The following is a 25,783-nucleotide window of genomic DNA, read 5'->3' as shown; positions in this document are numbered from 1 at the left end:
CCCCAGGAGGCCCTCCAACCCGCCAGGGAAGACTGCAAACCCCTCTGGCATGGGGCTGCGCCTGCGCGAAAAGCAGCTGCTTGGCCGCGCATCCCCGCGCCCTGTCCTGGTAACGGCCCGCCCCCTCCGTCCCTAGCAACCGGCGCAGCTAGCCCAGCGGCTGCTGGGTGCACACAACACGGGCGACTGATCCGGCCTGCCTATCTGCAAGCCTTCTTCCTGGAAGTCTGCGATCCCTTTGAACTATGGGGGACCCTCCACCTGACCCTGAGCCCCCTTCTCAGCCGACCTCCAGCCGTAGGAGCTCGCAGGTCTCCGAGCGGCACAGTCGGGAACTCAGCAGGCCTCAGGTCTCACCCCTGGTCCCCGAGGAGCTGCAGCAGATACCCCTTGGCCCCCAGATCCCGCGCGGCAGTCAGGAGGCGCCGTCGAACCGGAGCAACCTCCGTGGCTGGCCACAGAGGACCAGCCTGACCCCAAACGAGAACCTGGTTTTCCAGGCCGAGGACCCTTTCGTGAACCCGGGCTTTCCTGCAGAGGTGCAGCCCCAAGCTTACCTGAGCGAGGGCGGGCTCCAGGCCAGCCAGAACGGCAGCCTAATGCTGCAGCAGGTACAGCAGAGTGAAGGCAGCCTATTCCAGCAACTGGAGTCCGCCTACCAGGGGCCCGCAGCAGACCTCCCGGGCCAGTTCACCATGTACCAGAGAGAAGACCTGCCGTTCAGCCTGGGCACCCAGCATGGGCCCTACATGAGGGATGACCCCACTCTTCAGTTCTCGCCCTCTGAGCTGGGCTTCATGTCCTTCAATATGGAGTTGCCCGAGCCAGAACCTCGCGAGCTGGCCGTGCAGAACGCCAAGGCTTACCTGCTGCAGACCAGCATCAACAGCGACCTCAGCCTGTGAGAGAGGGCCCTGGGAGTGGGGCGAGGGAGGGACCAGGCAGGGAGACACCTCAGCCAGGGCCCCACCTCCTCGTCCAGACGAGATTGCTCTTCACTGAGAACCAGCGACCCCTCTGGGGGCATCTAACTCAGACTGGGAGTCAGGGAATAAATAACAACACTAGTTAGCATTTACTTACCAGACTGCGCCAGCAATTCACAGGTTAACAGCTGGTTCTCCTGGCTGAGCTTAGCACATCTGTTCCAATTTTGAAAGAAAAGTGAAAGTCACTCAGTCCAGTCGGAGACTTTATGACCCCATGGATTGTAGCTTGCCAGGCTCCTCTGTCTATGGAATTCTCTAGGCAAGAATATTGGAGTAGCTAGCCATTCCCTTCCAGAGAAGGCAATGGCATCCCACTCCAGTACTCTCGCCTGGAAAATTTCATGGGCGGCGGAGCCTGGTAGGCTGCAGTCCATGGGGTCGTGAAGAGTCAGACACGACTGAGCGACTTCACTTTCACTTTTCACTTTCATGCATTGGAGAAGGAAATGGCAACCCACTCCAGTGTTCTTGCCCGAAGAATCCCAGGGACGGGGGATCCTGGTGGGCTGCCGTCTATGGGGTCACACAGAGTTGGACACGACTGAAGCGACTTAGCAACAGCAGCAGCAGCCATTCCCTTCTCCAGGGTATCTTCCTAACCCAGGGATTGAACCCAGGTCTCCCGCATTGCAGGAGGATTCTTTACTGTCTGAGCCACAGGGAGGGAAACTGAGATACAGAGAAGTTAGGTCCCATGTCCAAAATAACACGGCTTAGCTATGGTAGATCCAGGATTTCAGCACAAATGATTTGGCTCCTGAGGCCCTGTTATCCACTAACATTTCCTGCCTGAGAAAGGCATTTGCCAAGGCCATGTAGACGCAGTCATAGGCCCACATCACATCCTCATGAAGCTGACACTCTAGTGGGAGAATGGACAATAAATATAAGGTGATAACAGCTAAGCTGAGCGATAGGGCAGAGTAAGGGGGATGGGAGTGGATGTTAAATCGTACGAGGTCAGGGAAGTCCTCTCTGAGGAAGTTACATTTGATCAGGAATCTGAAAGAGGTGAGGGAGAGCACCATATGGGTAAACTGGAGGAAGAATTGTCCAGACATAGGACACAGAGTGATCGCCAGGAGTCAGTGATGGACAGGGAGGCCTGGCGTGCTGCGATTCACGGGGTCGCAAAGAGTCGGACACGACTGAGCGACGGAACTGAGCTGAACTGAGCTTAAAGGCTTGGGAGCTTGCTGTGTTTGAGGAACAGCAAGGAGACTGGTCTAACTGGAACCAAGGGAGGAAGCAGGAGAATGAGAAAAGAGTTGGGAGGAGTAGCAGGTCTTGCTCAAGCACAAAGCTGACCCCCATTCCTCCCATGCTCAGAGCCTGCCATGGCTCACCAGTGCCTTCAGAAGAAGGTTCCTGCTTCTCATAACAGCCTTCAAGGTCCTATGTAATTCAACCCCTCCTCCCTCTCCAAACATCATCTCTAGTCAGCTCCTACCTCAGATCCTAGAATCTAGTCAAAATTAACCTCAAAATAAATAAATAACCCACAGCTCTTCCCCAACAGCACCCAGCCCTTGGGAGTTTCAAGGTCCCTTAATGGGTCTTTTGTTTTTCTTTTTTTTTTTTTTGGTCATGCCACATGGATTGCAGAATATCAGTCCCCCTGACTGGGGATTGAGCCTGGGCCATAGCAATGAAAGCCTGAATTCTAACCAGTAGGTTACCTGTGAGCTCCCTCAAGTCCCCCATTGAAAAGCTCTCTCTCCTTCTTGCCTTTCCCAAGTCAATGATGGCTCTCAACCACACCAAGCACTGCTGCCAAATGGTTGCACATTGAAGAGGCTTAGACATACAGGATTTGAAATTAGGCCAAGTGAAAGTGGAAGTGGAGTTGCTCAGTCATGTCTGACTGTTTGTGACTCTAAGGACTGTAGCCCCCCCAGGCTCCTCTCTCCATGGGATTTTCCAGGCAAGAATACTGCAGTGGGTTGCCATTTCCTTCTTCAGGGGATCTTCCCAACCCAGGGATTGAACTTGGGTCTCCCGCACTGCAGACAGACTGTTTACCATCGGAGCCACCAGGTAGCTCAGAAATTAGGCCAACTTGGTTTTCAATCCTGGCTGTGCTACCCCTGGGTGACCTCATGACCTCAACTTTTCTAAGCTTCAGTTTCCTCTTCCAGAGAGTAAGGATCATAATTTTCTCTCAGGTGTATGTGGTGAGAATTCAACATTGCATTCAAGGGCCCAGCATAGTGCCTGACTCAGGGGAGTGGAAGTCATGCTGGTTCTGTTAACACTCCAGCCTCCTTTCCTACCTCAACCCCTCTTCCTCACTCTGCTCCAGATACAATGACCTCAATATTCCTCCAACCTGCCAGGCACACCCTCAGCTCAAGGTCTTTACACTCCATTCTCAATCATGTCATCTGCAAACCATGGTAGTTTTGCTTCTTTTCTTTTTCATGTCATATTTCATTGACTGGGATCTCCAGTGCATTTTATAGAAGTGGTAAAAGAAGGCTTCTTCCTTTCCAATCTCATAGGGGAATTATTCAGTCTTTCACCATTACATTTGGTGTGTGCTGCAGCTTACACACATCTCCTCTTTATGAGATTGTAGAATATTATTCTATTCCTAGTATCCTAGGTTTCTAAACATCATGAGTGGATATTGAATGTTAGTTTCTCTGCACCTATTGAGGTGATCTCACATAATCTCTTTTAACATGTTAATGTGATTAATTAATTCTTCAGAATGGACTGGTTGGAACTCCTTGCAGTCCAAGGGACTCTCAAGAGTCTTCTCCAACACCACAGTTCAAAAGCATCAATTCTTCAGCGCTCAGCTTTCTTCACAGTCCAACTCTCACATCCATACATGACTACTGGAAAAACCATAGCCTTGACTAGACAGACCTTTGTTGGGAAAGTAATATCTCTGCTTTTCAATATGCTGTCTTGGTTGGTCATAGCTTTCCTTCCAAGGAGTAAGCGTCTTTTAATTTCATGGCTGCAGTCACCATCTGCAGTGATTTTGGAGCCCCCAAAATAAAAGTCTGACACTGTTTCCACTGTTTCTCGCTCTATTTGCCATGAAGTGATGGGACCAGATGCCATGATCTTCGTTTTCTGAATGTTGAGCTTTAAGCCAACTTTTTCCCTCTCCTCTTTCACTTTCATCAAGAGGCTTTTGAGTTCATCTTCACTGTCTGCCATCAGGGTGGTGTCATCTGCATATCTGAGGGTATTGATATTTCTCCCGGCAATCTTGATTCCAGCTTGTGCTTCTTCCAGCCCAGTGTTTCTCATGATGTATTCTGCATAGAAGTGAAATAAGCAGGGTGACAATATACAGCCTTGACATACTCCTTTTCCTATTTGGAACCAGTCTGTTTTTCCATGTCCAGTTCTAACTGTTGCTTCCTGACCTGCATATGGGTTTCTCAAGAGGCAGGTCAGGTGGTCTGGTATTCTCATCTCTTTCAGCATTTTCCACAGATTATTGTGATCCACACAGTCAAAGGCTTTGGCATAGTCAATAAAGCAGAATTAGATGTTTTTCTGGAACTCTCTTGCTTTTTCCATGATCCATCAGATGTTGGCAGTTTGATCTCTGGTTCCTCTGCCTTTTCTAAAACCAGGTGGAACATTATGTATATGTACCACAATTTCTTTATCCATTCATCTGTTGATAGAAACCTAGGTTGCTTCCATGTTCTAGCTATTGTAAATAGTGCAGCAATGAACAATGGGATACATGTGTCTTTTTCAATTTTAGTTTCCTAAGGGTATATGCCTAGGAGTGGAATTGATGGGTCATATGGGGTTTTATTCCTAGTTTTTTAAGGAATCTCCATACCGTCTTAGTGGCTATATAAATTTACATTCCCACCAACAGTGCAAGAGTGTTCCCTTTTCCCCACATCTGCTCCAGCATTAATCGTTTGTAGACTTTTTGATGACGGCCATTCTGACCAGTATGAGATGATATCTCATTGTAGTTTTGATTTGCATTTCTCTACTAATGAACAATATTGAGCATATTTTCATGTGTTTGTTAGCCATCTGTATGTCTTCTTTGGAGCAATGTCTGTTTAAGTCTTTCCCCCAGTTTTTGATTGGGCTGTTTGTTTTTCTGGCATTGAGTTGTATGAACTGCTTGTATATTTTGGAAATTAATCCTTTGTCAGTTGTTTCATTTGCTATTATTTTCTCCCATTCTGAGGGCTGTTTTTTCACCTTGCTTATAGTTTCCTTTGTTGTGCAAAAATTTTTAAGTTTAACCAGGTCCCATTTGTTTACTTTTGTTTTTATTTCCATTACTGTAGGAGGTGGGTCCTAGAGGATCTTGCTTTGATTTATGTCATCGAGTGTTCTGCCTATGTTTTCCTCTAAGAGTTTTATAGTTTCTGATCTTAAATTTAGGTCTTTAATCAGTTTTGAGTTTATCTTTCTGTGTAGTGTTAGGAAGTGATCTAATTTCATCCTTTTACATGCAGCTGTCCAGTTTTCCCAGCACCATTTATTGAAGAAGCTGCCTTTGCCCAATTGTATATTCTTGCCTCCTTTGTATAAATAAGGTACCCATAGGTGCCTGGGTTTATTTCTGGGCTTTCTGTCTTGTTTGATTGGTCTATGTTTCTGTTTTTGTGCCAGTGCCATACTCTCTTGATGATTGTAGCTTTGTAGTATAATCTGAAGTCAGGAAGGCTGATTCCTCCAGCTCCATTCTTCTTTCTCAGGACTGCTTTGGCTATCCGGGGTCTTTTGTGTTTCCATATGAATTGTGAAATTTTTTGTTCTAGTTCTATGAAAAATGCCTTTGGTAATTTGACAGGGATTGCATTGAATCTGTAGACTGCATTTGGTAGTACAGTCATTTTTACAATATTGATTCTTCCTACCCAGAAACATGGAATATCTGTCCCTCTGTTTATGTCATCTTTGATTTCTGTCATTCAGTTCAGCTCAATTCAGTCACTCAGTCATGTCTGACTCTTTGTGACCCCATGGGCTGCAGCATACCAGGCCTCCCTGTCCATCACCAACTCCCAGGGTTTACTCAAACTCATGTTCATTGTGTCGGCAATGCCATTCAACCACCTCATCCTCTGTTGTCCCCTTCTACTCCCACCTTCAATCTTTCCCAGCATCAGGGTCTTTTCCAATGAATCACTTCTTTGCATCAGGTGGCCAAAGTATTGGAGTTTCAGCTTCAACATCAGTCCTTCCAATGAATATTCAGGACTGATCTCCTTTAGGATGGACTGGTTGGATCTCCTTGCAGTCCAAGGGACTCTCAAGAGTCTTCTCCAACACCACAGTTCAAAAGCATCAATTCTTTGGCACTCAGCTTTCTTTATAGTCCAACTCTCACACCCATACATAACTACTGGAAAAACCATAGCCTTGACTAGATGGACCTTTGTTGGCAAAGTAATGTCTGTGCTTTTAATGTGCTGTCTAGTTTGGTCATAACTTTTCTTTCAAGGAGTAAGTGTCTTTTAATTTCATGGCTGCAGTCACCATCTGCAGTGAGTTTGGAGCCCCCAAAAATAAAGTCTGACACTGTTTCCACTGTCTCTCCATCTATTTGCCATGAAGTGATGGGACCAGATGCCATTTCACTCTCTTCTTTCACTTTCATCAAAAGGCTTTTAGTTCCTCTTCACTTTCTGCCATCAGGGTGGTGTCATCTGCATATCTGAGGTTATTAATATTTGTCCCGGCAATTTTGATTCCAGCTTGTGCTTCTTCCAGCCCAGCGTTTCTCATGATGTACTCTGCATAGAAGTTAAATAAGCAGGGTGACGATAGACAGCCTTGACGTACTCCTTTTCCTATTTGGAACCAGTCTGTTGTTCCATGTCCAATTCTAACTGTTGCTTCCTGACCTGCATATGGGTTTCTCAAGAGGCAGGTCAGGTGGTCTGGTATTCCCATCTCTTTCAGCATTTTCCACAGTTTTTTGTGATCCACACAGTCAAGGGCTTTGGCATAGTCAATAAAGCAGAAATAGATGTTCTTCTGGAACTCTCTTGCTTTTCCCATGATCCATCAGATGTTGGCAATTTGATCTCTGGTTCCTCTGCCTTTTCAAAAACCAGCTTGAACATCTGGAAGTTCACGGTTCACGTATTGCTAAAGCCTGGCTTGGAGAATTTTGAGCATTACTTTACTAGCGTGTGAGATGAGTACAGTTGTGCAGTAGTTTGAGCATTCTTTGGCATTGCCTTTCTTTATTAGTGTCTTATTATTTTCTGTGTACAGTTCTTTTGTCTCCTTAGGCAAATTTATTCCTAGATATTTAATTCTTTTTGTTGCAATGGTGAATGGGATTGATTCCTTAATTTCTCTTTCTGATTTTTCATTGTTAGTATATAGGAATGCAAGTGATTTCTGTGTATTGATTTTGTATCCTGCAACTTTGCTAAATTCACTGATTAGCTCTAGTAATTTTCTGATACTATCTTTAGGGTTTTCTATGTACAGTATCTTGTCATCTGCAAACAGGGAGAGCTTTACATCTTCTTTTCCAACGTGGATTATTTTTGTTTCTTTTTCTTCTCTGATTGCTGTAGCTAGGACTTCCAGAACTATTTGAATAATCCCACAGTACTCTTGAGTAGGTAATCCCATGGACAGAGAAGCCTGGTGCCCTACAGGCTTTCCATAGGGTTGCAAAGATTCAGACAGAACTGAGCAACTAAACAGCAATAATAATATCCTTTTAAGAATGCCAGGCACCACTTGCTTAGGATTTCAGCATGTACAGTTCTACATGAGATTGGCATGGACTTTCCCTTTCTCCTACTTTCCCTGAGTTCTGATATCAAGATTATGTTAGACTCATGAAATGTCTCAGGACCTATGCATATGCTGTTCCCTCCAACTGAAACACTCTTCCTTCTAATGTTTGCACGGTACCCCACCTCTCACTGAATAAGATCATTCAGCTCTCAGCTTAAAAGTCACCTCAGTGAGGCTCTCCCTGGCCTCCCTATTTAAAACTGCAAACCATCCCCTATCCCTGCCATTCCCAGTCCCCATTCCCGACTTTGCTTACCTCCCTATAACTACACACTTGTGTATATTTTGTGTATTTTTCCCATTTGGTTAATATCTGTCTCTATCGCCAGACTGTCAGGTCCATCAGGGCAGGGACCTTTTCTCTTATCTATGATGTCCCCAGTGCCGGGGACACGGCCAGGTACACAACAGCGAGCTCAGCAAGCTGGGTGATCAGTGTCCCCCACCTCCTACGCCCCTCTCCCCGAGGCAGGTATGAACACCTGGTGAACCTGCTGACCAAGATTCTGAACCAGAGGCCGGAAGACCCCTTGTTCCTCCTGGAGTCGCTGAACCGCACCACTCAGTGGGAATGGTTCCACCCCAAGTTGGATACGCTTCGGGATGACCCGGAGATGCAGCCCACCTACGAGATGGCCGAGAGGCAAAAGGCACTGTTCAGCCGGAGCGGCAGCGGCGAGGGCGAGCAGGAGATGGAGGAGGAGACGGTGAGTGAGCCAGTGCGGAGGCCCGAGCGGCAGAAAGAGCCGGAGTGGCGGGACCGTCACTGAGGGCCTTGAACGCCAGGCTAAGGGGTCTGGGCTTTCTCCCGAGGCCACTGGGGCACCACCAGAGGGTTTGAAGCAGAGGGGAAGTTGTAGAAACCTGACTCTGGCGCCACATGGAGGTAGAGGCTGGTTTCTCCTGCCGTCCTTTCCTCCTTTCTGCAGAATAACTGTTTCGTGGATATTTTCTGTGAAGCCTGCTACCTTCTGGAGTTTTTCAACACTAAATGTGCCTTCTATCCCCTGGACTCAGTTTCCTCTTTTGCAAATTGAGACCTCCTAACAAGTCTTCCACCCAAGACTCATGAACATTCTACTATCCTCGGAATATTTAATTCCATGATTTTCTTTCCAGCATTGTGTTCAGTTGCTCAGTCGTGTCTGACTCTTTGTGACCCTATGGACTGTAGCCCGCCGGGCCCCTCTGTCCATGGTACTTTCCCAGCAAGAGTACTGGAGTGGGTTGCCATTTCCTTCTCCAGGGGCTCTTCCCAACCCTTGGATTGAACCTGCGTCTCCTGCATTGAATGGTATCTGCTGCATTGGATACAGCATTGGATGGTGGCTTAAAATTTGGCTGAAATGTTCTTTCGCTCGTTTAAGAAACATTTTGGGGGGTCTTCCCTTGTGGTCCAGTGGTTAAGACCCTACTCTTCCAATGCAGGGGGCACAAGTTCCTTTCCTGGTCAGGGAACTAAGATCCCACAAGCCCTGTGGTACAGCCAAAAAGAAAGAAAGATAAAGAAACATTTGTTGAGAACTCTGTTTATGATAATTCTGACATCTCCTAGGCTTAGGAGTGTAGGCTCAGGTCATCCCTGAAGCAACCTTAAGGCAAGTGCCATTTATTATTCCTGTTCATGGAGGAAGGACTTAGAGGGCTCAAAACTAGAAAAGCCAGGACGAAGAAGGCAGGGCTGTGTCCTCCAAAGCCTGGGCTATCATCTCGGCCATCTTTGCAGATGCTGTTGGTCTGTGCTCACGTCTCATGCTTCTGAAATTCTAGGATTCTGGCCACAATGGGGTGAGATGCTGAGAGAACCGGGAATGACCATCTGACCAAGGAATGAGCCCTTGGGTGAGCAGAGCGCACGTGGGAATCCAAGTCTTAGACACGAACAGTTTTACCTGAAAATACGGTTTTAAAGTTTAGATCAGCAGTCTCGAAGTCTCTAAGGAGAAACTGCAGAAAACTGTACCTTTCCTCCCCAACTCTTCCAGATCGCACCCACATCTATCACCAGTCCCTGATGGCTCCGCCTCCTTAGAGCGCTATGCCTTTGGAGGCTCCACCCCCGGCTCCGCCCCCTGAAATATAATCCTGAGGGAGGCTCTGCCCTTTTCGAAGCCAAGTCACCAGAGGCCCCAGACCTTAGAACTTGGAGGCGGGGTTTTTTCCAGTTCAGTCGCTCAGTCGTGTCCACTCAGTCGTGTCCGACTCTTTGTGACCCCATGAATCACAGCACGCCAGGCCTCCCTGTCCATCACCATCTCCCGGAGTTCACTCAAACTCACGTCCATCAAGTCGGTGATGCCATCCAGCCATCTCATCCTCTGTCGTCCCCTTCTCCTCCTGCCCCTAATCCCTCCCAGCATCAGAGTCTTTTCCAATGAGTCAACTCTTCGCATGAGGTGGCCAAAGTATGGAGTTTCAGCTTTAGCATCAGTCCTTCCAAAGAACACCCAGGACTGATCTCCTTTAGAATGGACTGGTTGGATCCCCTTGCAGTCCAAGGGATTCTCAACAGTCTTCTCCAACACTACAGTGCAAAAGCATCAATTCTTCGGTGCTCAGCTTTCTTCACAGTCCACAGTCCAACTCTCACATCCATACATGACTACTGGAAAAACCATAGCCTTGACTAGACCAACGTTTGTTGGCAAAGTAATGTCTCTGCTTTTCAAAATGCTATCTAGGTTGGTCATAACTTTTCTTCCAAGGAGTAAGTGTCTTTTAATTTCATGGCTGCAGTCACCATCTGCAGTGATTTTGGAGCCCCAAAAATAAAGTCTGACACTGTTTCCCCATCTATTTGCCATGAAGTGATGGGACCAGATGCCATGATCTTCGTTTTCTGAATGTTGAGCTTTAAGCCAACTTTTTCCCTCTCCTCTTTCACTTTCATCAAGAGGCTTTTGAGTTCCTCTTCACTTTCTGCCATCAGGGTGGTGTCATCTGCATATCTGAGGTTATTGATATTTCACCTGGCAATCTTGATTCCAGCTTGTGCTTCTTCCAGCCCAGTGTTTCTCATGATGTTCTCTGCATATAAGTTGAATAAGCAGGGTGACAATATACAGCCTTGACGTTCTCCTTTTCCTATTTGGAACCAGTCTGTTGTTCCATGTCCAATTCTAACTGTTGCTTCCTGACCTGCATATAGGTTTCTCAAGAGGCAGGTCAGCTGGTCTGGTATTCCCATCTCTTTCAGAATTTTCCACAGTTTATTGTGATCCACACAGTCAAAGGCTTTGGCATAGTCAATAAAGCAGAAATAGATGTTTTTCTGGGACTCCCTTGCTTTTTCCATGATCCATCAGATGTTGGCAATTTGATCTCTGGTTCCTCTGCCTTTTCAAAAACCAGCTTGAACATCTGGAAGTTCACGGTTCACGTATTGCTGAAGCCTGGCTTGGAGAATTTTGAGCATTACTTTACTAACATATAAGATGAGTGCAATTGTGCGGTAGTTTGAGCATTCTTTGTCGTTGCTTTTCTTTGGGATTGGAATGAAAACTGACCTTTTCCAGGCCTGTGGTGACTGCTGAGTTTTCCAAATTTGCTGGCATATTGAGTGCAGCACTTTCACAGCATCATCTTTCAGGATTTGAAATAGCTCAACTGGAATTCCATCACCTCCACTAGCTTTGTTCGTAGTGATGCTTTCTAAGGCCCGCTTGACTTCACATTCCAGGATGTCTGGCTCTAGGTGAGTGATCATACCATCGTGATTATCTTGGTCATGAAGATCTTTTTTGTACAGTTCTCTGTGTATTCTTGCCACCTGTTCTTAATATCTTCTGCTTCTGTTAGGTCCATACCATTTCTGTCTTTTATCGAGCCCATCTTTGCATGAAATGTTCCCTTGGTATCTCTAATTTTCTTGAAGAGATCTCTAGTCTTTCCCATTCTATTGCTTTCTTCTATTTCTTTGCATTGATCACTGAGGAAGGCTTTCTTATTTCTCCTTGCTATTATTTGGAACTCTGCGTTCAGATGCTTATATCTTTCCTTTTCTCCTTTGCTTTTCGCGTCTCTTCTTTTCACAGCTATTTGTAAGGCCTCGCCAGACAGCCATTTTGCTTTTTTGCATTTCTTTTCCATGGGGATGGTCTTGATCCCTGTCTCCTGTACAATGTCACAAACCTCACTCCATAGTTCATCAGGCACTCTGTCTATCAGATCTAGTCCCTTAAATCTATTTCTCACTTCCACTGTATAATCATAAGGGATTTGATTTAGGTCATACCTGAATGGTCTAGTGGTTTTCCCTACTTTCTTCAATTTAAGTCTGAATTCGGCAATGAGGAGTTCATGATCTGAGCCACAGTCAGCTCCCAGTCTTGTTTTTGCTGACTGTATAGAGCTTCTCCATCTTTGGCTGCAAAGAATATAATCAATCTAATTTCAGTGTTGACCATTTGGTGATGTCCATGTGTAGAGTCTTCTCTTGTGTTGTTGGAAGAGGGTGTTTGCTATGACCAGTGCGTTCTTTTGGCAAAATCTATTAGTCTTTGCCCTGCTTCAGTCCGCATTCCAAGGCCAAATTTGCCTGTTACTCCAGGTGTTTCTTGACTTCCTACTTTTGCATTCCAGTCCCCTATAATGAAAAGGACATCTTTTTTGGGTGTTAGTTCTAAAAGTTCTTGTAGGTCTTCATAGAACCATTCAGCTTCTTCAGCGTTACTGGTTGGGGCATAGACTTGGATTACTGTGATATTGAATGGTTTGCCTTGGAAACGAACAGAGATCATTCTGTCGTTTCTGAGATTGCATCCAAGTACTGCATTTCGGACTCTTCTGTTGACCATGATGGCTACTCCATTTCTTGTAAGGGATTCCTGCCCACAGTAGTAGATATAATGGTCATCTGAGTTAAATTCACCCATTCCAGTCCATTTTAGTTTGCTGATTCCTAATATGAGGTTTGTAAAAGGGCAAAATTATTGTGGGTATCTGTGGCCTGTGCATGATTCTAGGAAGAAAATCGAATTTGTTATTCAGCATTTTGTATTTATTTTTCTGTATGAGGGGCTCTCATTCCTGTCATTTTCTATTTCATATGGAAAGAATTTCTGTTTCTTTTATGCTCCCCAATAGCATTTATGGAAAAACTGTCCTTGCCCCGCTTTGAAGATGCCACCCCTGCCATTGGTTTACAGCTGTGTGGACTCTGGTCTGTTCCTGGAGCCCCTGCTCTGTGCCTTGCTCTGCGATGGTTTTCTGTTCTGGGACTCTCCTGCTTGTTGTGTACAATCGCTGCAAAGCAGATTTGGCTCCCCATCACTGCACCTCTGTTTTGAAAAGTTCCTCACTAGTCTCACATTTATAGTTTTAAAGAAACTTTAGTATTTTTCTTGTACTTGTTTGTCAACAGAACTCACTTTAAGACAGGAAATAGATGTCACAGAAATGAAGATGAGTGGCTTAGACAAGATAGTTTTTCTCACACCTAACAGTCAGGTGCAAGCAGTCTACGGCTGGCAAGGTGGCTCCCCAGCGAAGGGATACTGAGGGCTACCGTCTCCCCTCTCTCCCCCTCGTCCCTCACCCTTACTCCATCCAAACCACGAAAGCTCACTTTGGGCTGCAGGGACTTGGCCCAAGCAGTCCAGCAGAACGTTTCGTTACTTCACTTGCTGAGAGTGGGTACAGTTGGGGCAGCATTTCTGTGAGATCATAGGGAGTCCCAGCACTTCCCTCCCTTCCATTCTGCTATCATCATGTTGATACTTGGTACCTTGAGTTTATCACTTTATGTTTGAACAATGACTACCGCAGCCTCAGACATCACATTTCCACACCAGTGCCCTGAAAGGGGAGTGGGGAGCTCTTCTCAGTATGTACCCCCTTTTTTTTTCGGTTGAGCCATGCAGCTTGTGGGATATTCGTTCCCTGACCAGGGACTGAACCCAGGCCACACAGTGAAAGGGTTGAGGCCTAACTACTGGGCCACCAAGAAATTCCCTCCCACCCACTGACCCCCTTTTTAAAAAAATACAGGGAGCAAGGAAATTCCCCAGCAGTCTAGTGGTTAGGACTTGGCCCTTTCACTGCTGAGGGTGCTGCTTCAATCTCTGGTTGGGAAACTAATATCCCACAAGCTGGGCAGTGCGGTCCAGTGAATCAATCAGTCAATCAGGAGCCCCTCAGAAAATCTCTGCTTGCATCTTATTGGCCAGATTGGGTCACATGACCATCCTTGGATGCAAGGGAGGCTGGGAAAGTGACTGTGGAACTTCTCTACTTCTCCAGCCTGGAGAAAGTAAGCAATAGAGAAGGGGGTTGAGGATGGTCCTAATTCAGTGGACCGAACCCAACGAACCCAAGGGCAGGAATGTAGCTGGACCCCAGGCCAAGCTGGCATTTGGAGATTCCCCTCTGCTCCTAATTTTTTTAATTCCATCCAGTTACCAGTAGGAAATCTTTCCCCTCAGATTATAGATAGGATCTTCCTGGAAACTGGGAGAAAGAAAAAGGAAGCTTCCACAGTTAATAGAGGAGTTAAAAGAGTAGGGGCTAAGACTATGGCCTCTGAAGCCAGACCAACCTGGGTTCAAACCCAGCCAACCCACAGAAGTAATCTCTGAGCAGGGGGCACCAGCTGTACTTTCTCTCCACCCAGTTACAAATTGCAGAGGGTGAGAAGGAGAGCCTGAGCTGCCATTTTGTCCTCACTTGCCCCAATCAACAGTGACCAGAGGGCAGGGTGACATAATTTGATCATGGTTGGTGAGGCCACTCCACTGCCAAGTGGGTGGAAGACACTCCCGGAAAGAGGTGATGGCCACTGGCTCATAGGCCAGGCACACACTCCAGAGAGGGTTTCGTTTGCTCATTCGCTTAGCTTCCCTGCCGGCAGCACAGTGAGTCTGGGGATTCAGTTTTGACTCTGTCCCACTGAGTTGCTGGTGTAAACGTCGATTAGGCAAAGAAGCTTTTGGCCTGTGTTTTAGTTGCGGGAAACTGCCGGAATCACTTTCAAAATCATGGTGTTCCTCCTATAGAGTATTAGTCAGGGTGTGCCGCGTCGAGCTGAGGTAACAAACAGCGCAACAGGCCCAGCGGCTTAACATCACGCAGTTTATTTCTCACTCACGCTTCCTACCCATCCAGGCTGGGCTAGGAGGCTCGGCTCATCAGCCGCTTGAGATGAATGGTGATGGAGATGCCGCCGTGACTCAGGCTCCCACAGTTGCAGAGCAGGAAAGTCAAGGCATAGCAAACCCCACACAGGTTCTTACAGCTCCTGCCTGGGTGTGACCTGTGTCCCTTTCACTCCCATTTCAAGTGGTCAGAGCAAGTGACATGAATGCGCAGGGGTGGGGGTGGGAATATACAATCCGCCTGTGGAGCGGGACTTCTAATATTTGTGAATAAGGAACCAGTCTAGCATTCATAGAAAGAAAATACAGGACTTGTTCCTTTTATTAATAACACTTAGCTCACAAATGGAGCTTTGAAGAAAATGGAAATGCACTATGCGTTTGGAATATGGATTATGCATTATGCATATGGAAATGCACTTTAAGAAAAAAACGCAATACATTTGTCCCCAAATCTTTTACATCAGCTATACAATTTAAGGGCTTCCCAGGTGGCTCAGTGGTAAAGAATCTGCCTGCCAATGCAGGAAATGCAGGTTGGATCCCTGGCCTGGAAAGATCACCTGGAGGAGGAAATGTCAACCCCACTCCAGTATTTTGCCTGGAGAATCCCATGGACAGAGGAGACTGGTGGGCTACAGTCCATGGAGGTTGCCAAAGAATCAGACACAACCGAGCAACTGAGCACTCACGCAGGTACAATTTAAGCAAGCATCATCATTCCTTGGCACACATACCCCTACATCAGCGGCCAGAAATGGTTGCTTGAGCAACTGGGTTACCCAGTAGTTTAAGTCTCTGGACTCTAGGAGAGTCAGCATGGGGAGCAGGGCTTCAACCTGGTTCCCTCTGCCTTCCGCCCCCTGCCCCACCCCGCTGCAGGCTGAGACCCCGGTGCCAAACATCATGGAGAAGGCCTTCTACTTCGAGCAGGCCGGTGTGGGCCTGAGCTCCGACGAGAGTTTCCGCATCTTCATGGCCCTGAAGCAGCTGGTGGAGCAGCAGCCCGTCCACACCTGCCGCTTCTGGGGCAAGGTCCTGGGGCTCAGACGCAGCTACCTGGTGGCGGAGGTGGAGTTCCGGGAGGGCGAAGAGGAGGCGGAGGAGGAGGAGGTGGAGGAGATGACGGAGGGCGGCGAGGGCATGGAGGCGCACGGCGAGGAGGAGGGCGACGAGGACGAGGACAAGGCCACGGACATCGTCCCCAAGCCCACGTGGAAGCCGCCGCCCGTCATCCCCAAGGAAGACAGCCGAACCGGCACCAATAGGTACCTGTATTTCGTGTGCAACGAGCCGGGCCGGCCATGGATGCGGCTGCCCCAAGTCACGCCGATCCAGATCGTGCAGGCCCGCAAAATCAGGAAGTTCTTCACGGGTTACCTGGACGCGCCGGTCATCAGCTACCCGCCCTTCCCCGGCAACGAGGCCAACTACCTGCGGGCCCAGATCGCCCGCATCTCGGCCGCCACGCACATCAGTCCCCTCGGCTTCTACCAGTTTGGTGAGGAGGAAGGCGACGAAGAGGAGGAAGGTGGAGCCGGGCGCGACTCCTACGAGGAGAACCCCGATTTTGAGGGCATCCCGGTCCTCGAGCTGGTGGATTCCATGGCCAACTGGGTGCACCACACACAGCACATCCTGCCGCAGGTGAGGGCGGGACTCCAGCCGCCCAGGCCCCGGGGGTGGCGGGTCGGGGGTGTAGAACCGGGTGTGATTCCAGAACTAGCTATACCGAGCACCTGATGGCAGCGAGGCATCTGTGCCCGGTAATAGTCCTCCGTGCATCCATCCATTCATTCATTCAACAGATACTGGTTGACAGTCCCCAGTCAGAACCCTTTGGAACCAGATGCCTCTTGGAATCCCGAATTTTTCAGATTTGAAAATGGTGATATTGGAATTCCCTGGTGGTCCAGTGCTTAGGAGGGGCTTTCCTCCATCACTCAGCGGTAAAGAATCTGCCTGCAATGCAGGAGACCTGGGTTTGATCCCTGCGTGGGGAAGATCCTCTGGAGGAGGAAATGGCAACCCACTCCCAGTATTCTTGCTGACTCCAGGCTTCTGGGGGCCAGGGTTTGATCCCTGGTCAGGGAACTAAGATCTGACAAGACAAGTGACATGGCAAATAAAGCAAAAAGTACTTATGAAAATAAGAGTACTTTAAACATACACAAAAAGATGACAGTACACATACCATATATTACGTAACACGTCAAGGAGGCGCTGGGGCTGCAGCCCAGTTTTAAAGGTGTCACTTTCTGCAGCAACACTGAAAAGCCTCTCATCAGTCAGTCAGGACTGCAGACAAATGACTCATGAAAAAACTTTTGGTTTTCAAAGCTTTCCAAATTTTGAAAGTGTGGATAAGAGGTGGTGGGCCTACATTTACTGAATGCCTAGTTTGTCTGAACTTTACATACATTTATTTATCCATTCAAGGAAGCACCTGTTGTGTGCTAGGAACTTTTTTATTTATTCATGTATTCGATAAACATTGATTATGGATTCCGAATAACCGCTTTTGAGATTGCTATAATGGCCATTCCAGCTTGTGCTTCTTCCAGCCCAGTGTTTCTCATGATGTACTCTGCATATAAGTTAAATAAGCAGGGTGACAATATACAGCCTTGACGTACTCCTTTTCCTGTTTGGAACCAGTCTGTTGTTCCATGTCCAGTTCTAACTGTTGCTTCCTGACCTGCATATAGGTTTCTCAAGAGGCAGGTCAGCTGGTCTGGTATTCCCATCTCTTTCAGAATTTTCCACAGTTTATTGTGATCCACACAGTCAAAGGCTTTGGCATAGTCAATAAAGCAGAAATAGATGTTTTTCTGGAACTCTCTTGCTTTTTCCATGATCCATCAGATGTTGGCAGTTTGATCTCTGGTTCCTCTGCCTTTTCAAAAACCAGCTTGAACATCTGGAAGTTCACAGTTCACGTATTGTTGAAGCCTGGCTTGGAGAATTTTGAGCATTACTTTGCTAGCGTGTGAAGAAGCACACATCACTTTACTAGAGTGGAAGAAGCACAAGCTGGAATCAAGATTGCTGGGAGAAATGTCAATAACCTCAGATATGCACATGATACCACCCTTAGGGCAGAAAGTGAAGAGGAATTCAAAAGCCTCTTGATGAAAGTGAAAGAGGAGAGTGAAAAAGTTGGCTTAAAGCTCAACATTTAGAAAACGAAGATCATGGCATCTGGTCCCATCACTTCATGGCAAATAGATGGGGAAACAGTGGAAACAGTGTCAGACTTTATTTTTCAGGGCTCCAAAATCACTGCAGATGGCGACTGCAGCCATGAAATTAAAAGACACTTACTCCTTGGAAGAAAAGTTATGACCAACCTAGATAGCATTTTGAAAAGCAGAGACATTACTTTGCCAACAAAGGTCCGTCTAGTCAAGGCTGTGGTTTTTCCAGTGGTCATGTATAGATGTGAGAGTTGGACTGTGAAGAAAGCTGAGCGCCGAAGAATTGATGCTTTTGCACTGTAGTGTTGGAGAAGACTGTTGAGAATCCCTTGGACTGCAAGGAGATCCAACCAGTCCATTCTGAGGGAGATCAGTCCTGGGATTTCTTTGGAAGGAATGATGCTGAAGCTGAAACTCCAGTACTTTGGCCACCTCATGCGAAGAGTTGACTGATTGGAAAAGACTCTGATGCTGGGAGGGACTGGGGGCAGGAGGAGAAGGGGACGACCGAGGATGAGATGGCTGGATGGCATCACTGACTTGATGGCCGTGAGTTTGAGTGAACTCCGGGAGTTGGTGATGGACAGGGAGGCCTGGCATGCGGCAGTTCACGGGGTCGCAGAGAGTCGGACACGACTGAGCGACTGAGCTGAACTGAACCGATAAAGGCCATCCGCATTCAGTTGCTGCAGCCGAGGCCTGCTGTATGCTCTGCACTTCAGTTCACTCATTCATTCAACAACCGTTTACTGACTCTGCAGTACTTCCTTCAACCCAACAATAATCCAATGAGAGAGGCACCCATGACACCCCCATTTCACAGACGAGCAAACAGAGCATCATATGGGCTGTTGAATGTCAGCTCCACAAGGGCAGAGATGTGGAGGTCTCTTTTTCTCAAGGACGTAACTCCAGTGCCAGGAGCACTGCATGTATATAGTAGGTGCTCCTTAAATATACAATGAATGGATGGATGGATGGCTGCCTAAACGGAGCCCACAGAGGCTGAGAGAGGAGGGGTTCCGGTCTCACCGCAGCAGCTGTCTCGGCCCATTCCACCCCGCCCTCCTGCCTGTGCAACTCACCCTGAACTTTACCCACACCTGGGTCCCTGGGAATAGGACTGGTCCCCAACATCCTGCCTGACCCTTCACCGCCTCCCAGGGAACAGAGCCCGGGCTGTTCCCTGCGGCTACCAGCTGACCTCCTCCTCCCCACCTGCAGGGCCGCTGCACTTGGGTGAACCCTTTGCAGAAGACAGAAGAGGAGGAGGAGTTGGGGGAGGAGGAAGAGAAGGCAGATGAGGGCGTAGAGGAAGTGGAGCAGGAGGTTGGGCCCCCGCTGCTGACCCCGCTCTCAGAAGACGCAGGTAACAGCCCCACACAGAGCCTCTCTGAGCCTCTGTTACATTCTCATCTATAAAATGGGCAGCCCATAGGGTTGTAGGAGCACATCCGTCTTGTGAGCCGTAACTGGCCCATGCAATAGCCCAGATGGTGACACGTGGTCTTTCGAGTCCCACGTGGGCTTGGAAAAAGGGAGCGAGAGCGAGGGCGGCCTCCCCAGAGGAGGCAGGACTTGAGCTGGATGTTGGAAGGCTGGACAGCAAGTTCCTGAGGTTGGGACCTCAGGTACCTGAAGGGAGGAAGGAGGAGAGCCTGAGAGTGGGTGAGCAGACAGAGTGAGGATGTGAACGCAGATTTCCATGAGTCTGGAGCCAGTACTCCGTCCTCTGAGCCCTGGTTCAAACTGACGGCCAACCTAGAAGGGGAATCACAGCGGCTCCCCTGTCAGGGGCCCTTGGGGCTCACTGCCACTCTGCACAGGAGGTGAGGTAAGTGTCTCCATTGCCTGGGTGTGATCACTGAGGCTCAGGGAGGTGGAGTGGCTTCCTCGGGCCACGCAGAAAGAGTGGTCAGAGCCAGGGTTCAAACACGGAAGCCAGAGCTGTTGGTTCCCACAGTTCCCTTCATGCCCTTCCGCTTCCTCCCTCTTTGCTCCCTCCCATCCTTCTCGCTGCCTTCCCTTGGGGGGCGGGAGGGGGGGGCGGGGGGGGCGCGGTGGGCTGTGCATTGCAGCGGGGGAGGGGGGCTGCAGCCCAGTCTCTGACCTCCCTGGTGCTCTCTGCTCGCCTACAGAAATCATGCACATGGCACCGTGGACCGCCCGCCTGTCCTGCACCTTCAGCCCGCAGTATTCCGTGGCGGTCGTGCGCTCCAATCTTTGGCCAGGGGCCTATGCCTACGCCAGTGGCAAGTAGGTCTACTCCTAGTTTTCCCCAGCAGAGGGCGCTCCTACAACTTCCTCAGAGTCTGACGTGCTGGGGCAACCCACTAGGGTGGGCAAAGATCGGCTCGGCTCTCTTCAGGAAGCCCCTAGGGGCTGATGTCTTCACTTAGAGTCGAGGAGTCCCACTAGGATTAAAATCCCAGACCAAGAAATCCCAAACCAAGAGGATGTGAGCCTCTGGGAAGACAGAATGGAGGATCAGAAAGGGGGAGGAATTGACTCAGGGTCACACAGCACCTGCAGGATTCAAACCTGGATATCTGACCCCCCTGGCCCAGGGTTCTGTGCTGTATGATGCATGAAGCCAGAGAGGACTCAGATGTCCCCTTTGGGGTGGCCGTTAGAGGGACAGTCTCATCTCTGGAGAAGCTAACTCCTTCCCTAAGTCTCCTGGACAGTTCTTCCAATCTGAAGGATCTTCTCTCTATGGGCAGAAATCTTCCCCACCAGGATCCCCTCACCGGTCGTTTCCAAAAGGTCTGCAAGCCAAAGTCACTTCCATATTCTCCCACCTCAGTTACACACTCCAGACAGTCCCTCCGCCTCTCACCAGGTACATCGCAGCTTTTCTGCTCACGGGGCATGCACTTACCAGCGCTGTCCACCAGATGGCACGATGACTTTTCAGAGCTTTTCCTTTTCCACCTCAGTGATGAACCTGCACTAGGTTCGCTACTGGGATTCACAAAGAAAGGTGGGATTTCATGTAATCTTCATAATTTATCCACATTCTTGGCAATTTCTTTTTCGCTTCCAGAAGCGTGGAAGAGACATATTTTCTTTTACCAATGCCCTTCTGGCCACACCCTGATTTGCCAACATTCCTCTGAAAGCAAAAGATCCAAACTTGGAGCTCCTCTCACCCACCCATCCTCCACGCCCATGTCCCCAACCACCCATCATCCACCCTCCCATCCACCACCCAATCAGGCATCCATCTATCCCCACTTTGTTCTTTATAAAAGACTCTGGAATGTCACTGTTTGCCAGCTGTATGCTGGGCCCCAAGCACTTTGTTGAAAAAGCAGATATGAATCTGGGAGCAGGCAGAGGAGACATAGCTGTCAACTGCACATGGAGCCTCACCCTCCCTCACCCCAATCCCCACCCCAGTCAAATATCTGGTTCCAAACTGAGAGAAGTACCACTAGAGAGAGTGGAGGGACAGATGACAGCTCGCAACTGTCGCGTCTAGGGATCAAGGAAGGATTCCTGGGAAAAGCAGCCTTGATCTGAAATCTTTGAGGGAAAGAGAGAAGTAACTAGGGGACATTCCCCTTCTTCTTTTATTATTGTTTTTTTAACAATTCAAATCATCTTATTCATTTATTTTGGCCGAGAGACATGCAGGATCTTAGTTCCTTGACCAGGGACTGAATAAGGTCCTGGCAGTGAAAGCACTGTGTCCTAAACACTGGGCCTCCAGGGAACTCCCCAGGAGGACATTCTAGACCAGAGCTCCCTAAACTGCGAGTGGATAGGACTTACCAGGGGCTCTGGTTAAAGCACAGTTTCTGGTGCCCTAGGTCTGGAGAAGGCAATGGCACCCCACTCCAGTACTCTTGCCTGGACAATCCCATGGACAGAGGAGCCTGGAAGGCTGCAGTCCATGGGGTCACTGAGGGTTGAACACGACTGAGCGACTTCACTTTCACTTTCATGCATTGGAGAAGGAAATGGCAACCTGCTCCAGTGTTCTTGCCTGGAGAATCCCAGGGACGGGGGAGCCTAGTGGGCTGCCGTCTCTGGGGTCGCACAGAGTCGGACACGACTGAAGCGACTTAGCAGCAGCAGCAGCAGCAGGTCTGGGCTGGAGCCCAAGACTCTGCCTTCCTAGCAAGTGCAGCCTCCTGAGTGAGGCGCTGGTTCCTGGACCCCAGGAACCAGGGCTGGCAGAGGTCAGGGGTTTCCAAGGAAGCAGTGATTTTTGAAGCCTCTGACAAAGCCATTTGGAGGAAAAGGATTCTCGAGGGAACAGCAAGGCTGTGAAAAATAAGGTCAAATCCAAACTGCTCACCAGGACAAACTCTCTGGTTCTCTCCCTGTCTCTCAGTCTCTTCCCTTTTCTCCCACTTACTCCTTTTTGCTTCACCCATTAAAAGTCTGGGGAGAGGTGAGTTGGTGGGGCTGGAACCCAACCAATTACGTCCTTGATTATTAGTCTCCTCCCTCTGGAATGTAGGCACCACGGCAGCAATTCTAATTCTTTTTTTTAACATTGATTTGTTTTTAATTTAAGGATAATTGCTTTACAATATTGCTTTGGTTTCTGCCAGCAATTCTAATTCTTGTCTAATTTGTTCACTGCTAGGCTCTCACAGTTAGACCAGTGCTGGCCAATGTATATAAAATATGAGCCACATATGTCATTTTAAACTTTCTAGTAGCCACATTCAAGAAATAAAAATAGACAGGCAAAATTCATTTAATAATGTATTCAACTCCAAATATCCTGAAATTCTTATTACAACTTGAAGCCAATAATGTAACAATTGTGAATGAGCTACTTGGTATTTTGTTCATACTGTCTCAAAATCTGGAGTGAAGGTTATACTTGCAGCAGATCTCAGTTCAAGTGCTGAATTTTTTTTTTCCACACCACTGGGATCTTCGTTCCCCAACCAGAGATCAAACCCACACCCCACTGCATTGGAAATGCAGAGTCTAAACCACTGGATTGCTAGGGAAGTCCCTTAGGTACTAAATTTTTATCAGAAATACTTGACCTGGATTCAGATTTCACAGCATTTACAGTTGAAAGAGTAGATTCACGTGCCCAGGTTGTCCCAGACATACTTGGATGTCTTCCAATAAATGAAGTATTGGTTTTGTAATTTAGATTAATTAACGTTAAATAAAATCCACACTATCCAACAACAGCAGAACACACATTCTAGTGCATATGGAACATTCCCCAGGATAGACCAAATGATAAATTTAGAAAGATTAATCATATAAAATATCTTCTCTTACCACACTGGAATAAAATTAGAAATCAATTAAAGAAGGACATTTGAGGGACTTCCCTGGTGGCACAGTGGTTAAGACTCTGAGCTTCCAGTGGAGAGGGTGCAGGTTCGATCCCTTCGGGAAGCTAAGATCTCACAGGGCTTGAAGACAAAAAAAAAACCAAAACATAAAATAGAAGCAATATTATAAAAAATTAAATCAAGATTAAAAAAAAATTAGTCCACAACAACAGCAAAAATTCTCTTAAAAAAAGGAAATTTGGGAAATTCACAAGTATGTAGTAATTAAACAGCACAATCCTGAACAATCAACAGGTCAAAGAAGAAACCACAAGTGAAATCTGAAAATTAAATAAAATTCAAAATTCAGTCCCTCCGTCTGGCCAGCCCCATTTCAGGCGCTCGCCAGCTGTGTGTGCTATTAGACATTGCAGCTCTGGACACAGTCTGGCAGGTAGGAAGATGCCCAGGAAATAGTGAAAGAACAAACGAACAGGGAACCCTGGTGGGCACATTGCTCTCTACCGCCCACAGCTCTGCAGGCATGCTGTGCCTACATTGGGTCCCACCTTTAACACAGTCCAGGCTGGGGTCTTTGAGGGAGGCCTCGCCAGCATCTCTCCGCCCCTCCAGGAAATTTGAGAACATCTACATCGGCTGGGGCCACAAGTACAGTCCTGAGAACTTCAACCCGTCCCTGCCAGCCCCCATTCAGCAGGAGTACCCCAGCGGCCCGGACACTATAGAGATGAGCGACCCCACGGTGGAGGAGGAGCAGGCCCTGAAGGCTGCCCAGGAGCAGGCCCTGGCGGCTGCGGAGGAAGAGGAAGAAGATGAGGAGGAGGATGAGGATGAGGACCAGGATGACTGAGGCCCCCTAGCCCCCTTCCTCAAGCAGGTAGCCAGCAGGTTTTCCCTTATACAGAGTTATAGCTTGATTTTTTTTTTTTTTTTTTTCACTGTAGGTTTGCTTTCTGCCCCTAGAGGACAGGGGTAGAAGAGGAAGACAGCTGCTCTAAATAAAATTTCCCCAGGGCATTTGGGTGAGTCACTCAGTCATTTGTTCACCACGTCTGTTAACAGGACCTCAGAGTCAGGACTATGGCACTTTGCTGTGAACCCAGACATTGCCCGGCATAGTCTCTCCCATCTGTTCATTTATTCATTCATCTGGCCATCAAACAACTCCTGAAGTGCTGCCCCTGGTCAGCCCAGCCCTGTGTGGGGGACACAGGAGCCACCAAGTGACCCCAGATTTACTCTCCCAGGGCTGGATACTCTACGGGAGAGACAGATGCCTTCCTCAGGGAATGACAGCTCAGATGGGGGAGCCCAGAGGACTGACAGAGTTCCTGAGCTCTGGCTCATAAACGGTCAAGAACAGAGTAGTAAGGCATTCCAAGCAGAGGGAACAGGGTGTGAAAAGATCCAAGAGTGAGAGAGAGTGTGATGTGTTGGGGTAGATGCTCAAACCTCATTTTTGAGACATGGTGTGAGGAGTCAGTGGTAACAGATAAGGCTGGAAAGAGAAGTTGACAGGAACAGATTACCTAGGGTTGAACTCTGTCCTGAGAGCCCTAGGGAGGCCATGGATGGGCTTTGAACAGCGGTGGGCCGGCCCTGATCGTATTTGTGCTTTAGAAAGACCTCTCTAGATCCCAAGTGTAATGTAGATAGAAGGGTGAGACATGGGTCTGGGAGAGCAGAGACAAGGCTGATACAGGGAGAGTCCAAGCAGGAGAGGAGTTTCAACGGAGGCTGCAAAGAGGAATGGAGTGGAATAGAGGAATTCAGGTGACAGAATGCAAAAGACTTGGGGATTGTAATCAGGGAGTGAAGAGGAATGGCAGAAATCTAGGGAAACACCAAAATCTGCAGCCTGGTGACTGGAAGGAATGGCAGTGCTGCCCCTAAAATGACTCAGGAGAGGAGTGGGATTTGAAGTGAAATTGTCAGTTTCATTTAAGATCTGTGATGGGAGCAGGAAGGGAGGGACACTGACTGTTAGGGAGCTGTTGGGATCAGGAAGAGATTTTGGATTACCAGTGGATTATTGGGACACCGAGGGTATTGCAGGGATCAATCAAATTTTGGTGGGTGTTGGAGAAGTGAGTGAGGTTGTGGAAATATATAGGAGTTTGGTGGAAAATGTGGAGCTGTTCAGTTCAATCACTCAGTCGTGTCTCACTTTTTGCAACCCCATGGACTGCAGCACGCCAGGCCTCCCTGTCCATCACCAACTCCCGGAGCTTACTCAAACTCATGTCCGTTGAGTTGGTGATGCCATCCAACCATCTCATCCTCTGTCGTCCTCTTCTCCTCCTACTTTCAGTCTTTCCCAGCATCAGGGTCTTTTTGCTGTTAGTATTAATCAGTATTGGGTCAGATGAAGTCGCTGGAGTTTTATGGAGACGTTGGAGATCAATGAAATTTGCAGGATCATCAAGGGTGGAGAGGAAGGGTTGGAGATGCTGTGGCCA

General features: G+C 48.1%; 1 protein-coding gene across 3 annotated transcripts; it reads left to right on the top strand.

Moving 5' to 3' along the window:
- The first annotated feature begins 134 nt into the window (after window positions 1-134).
- On the top strand, window positions 135-24,341 carry RSPH6A (radial spoke head 6 homolog A). Of its 3 annotated transcripts, none has more exons than XM_027978495.2 (6): window positions 135-901; window positions 8,230-8,464; window positions 15,731-16,495; window positions 19,270-19,414; window positions 20,184-20,301; window positions 24,269-24,341. In XM_027978495.2, exons 1-6 carry the CDS (start codon window positions 246-248, stop codon window positions 24,285-24,287), a joined length of 1,938 nt encoding a protein of 645 aa, XP_027834296.1. In that variant the 5' UTR covers window positions 135-245; the 3' UTR covers window positions 24,288-24,341. The 3 variants fall into 3 exon arrangements, 2 of the variants coding, with proteins under 2 accessions (XP_027834296.1, XP_014956090.2); XM_015100604.3 differs by having other exon boundaries at window positions 23,937-24,341; XR_006056213.2 differs by lacking the exon at window positions 24,269-24,341 and having other exon boundaries at window positions 19,270-19,879; window positions 20,184-20,295.
- Window positions 24,342-25,783: the final 1,442 nt, after the last annotated feature.

Source organism: Ovis aries, chromosome 14 (assembly GCF_016772045.2).
Source record: "Ovis aries strain OAR_USU_Benz2616 breed Rambouillet chromosome 14, ARS-UI_Ramb_v3.0, whole genome shotgun sequence".
Lineage (NCBI taxonomy): Eukaryota > Metazoa > Chordata > Mammalia > Artiodactyla > Bovidae > Ovis > Ovis aries.
Note: the sequence above shows the minus strand (reverse complement) of the source record. Positions and strands in the feature narration are given on the sequence as shown.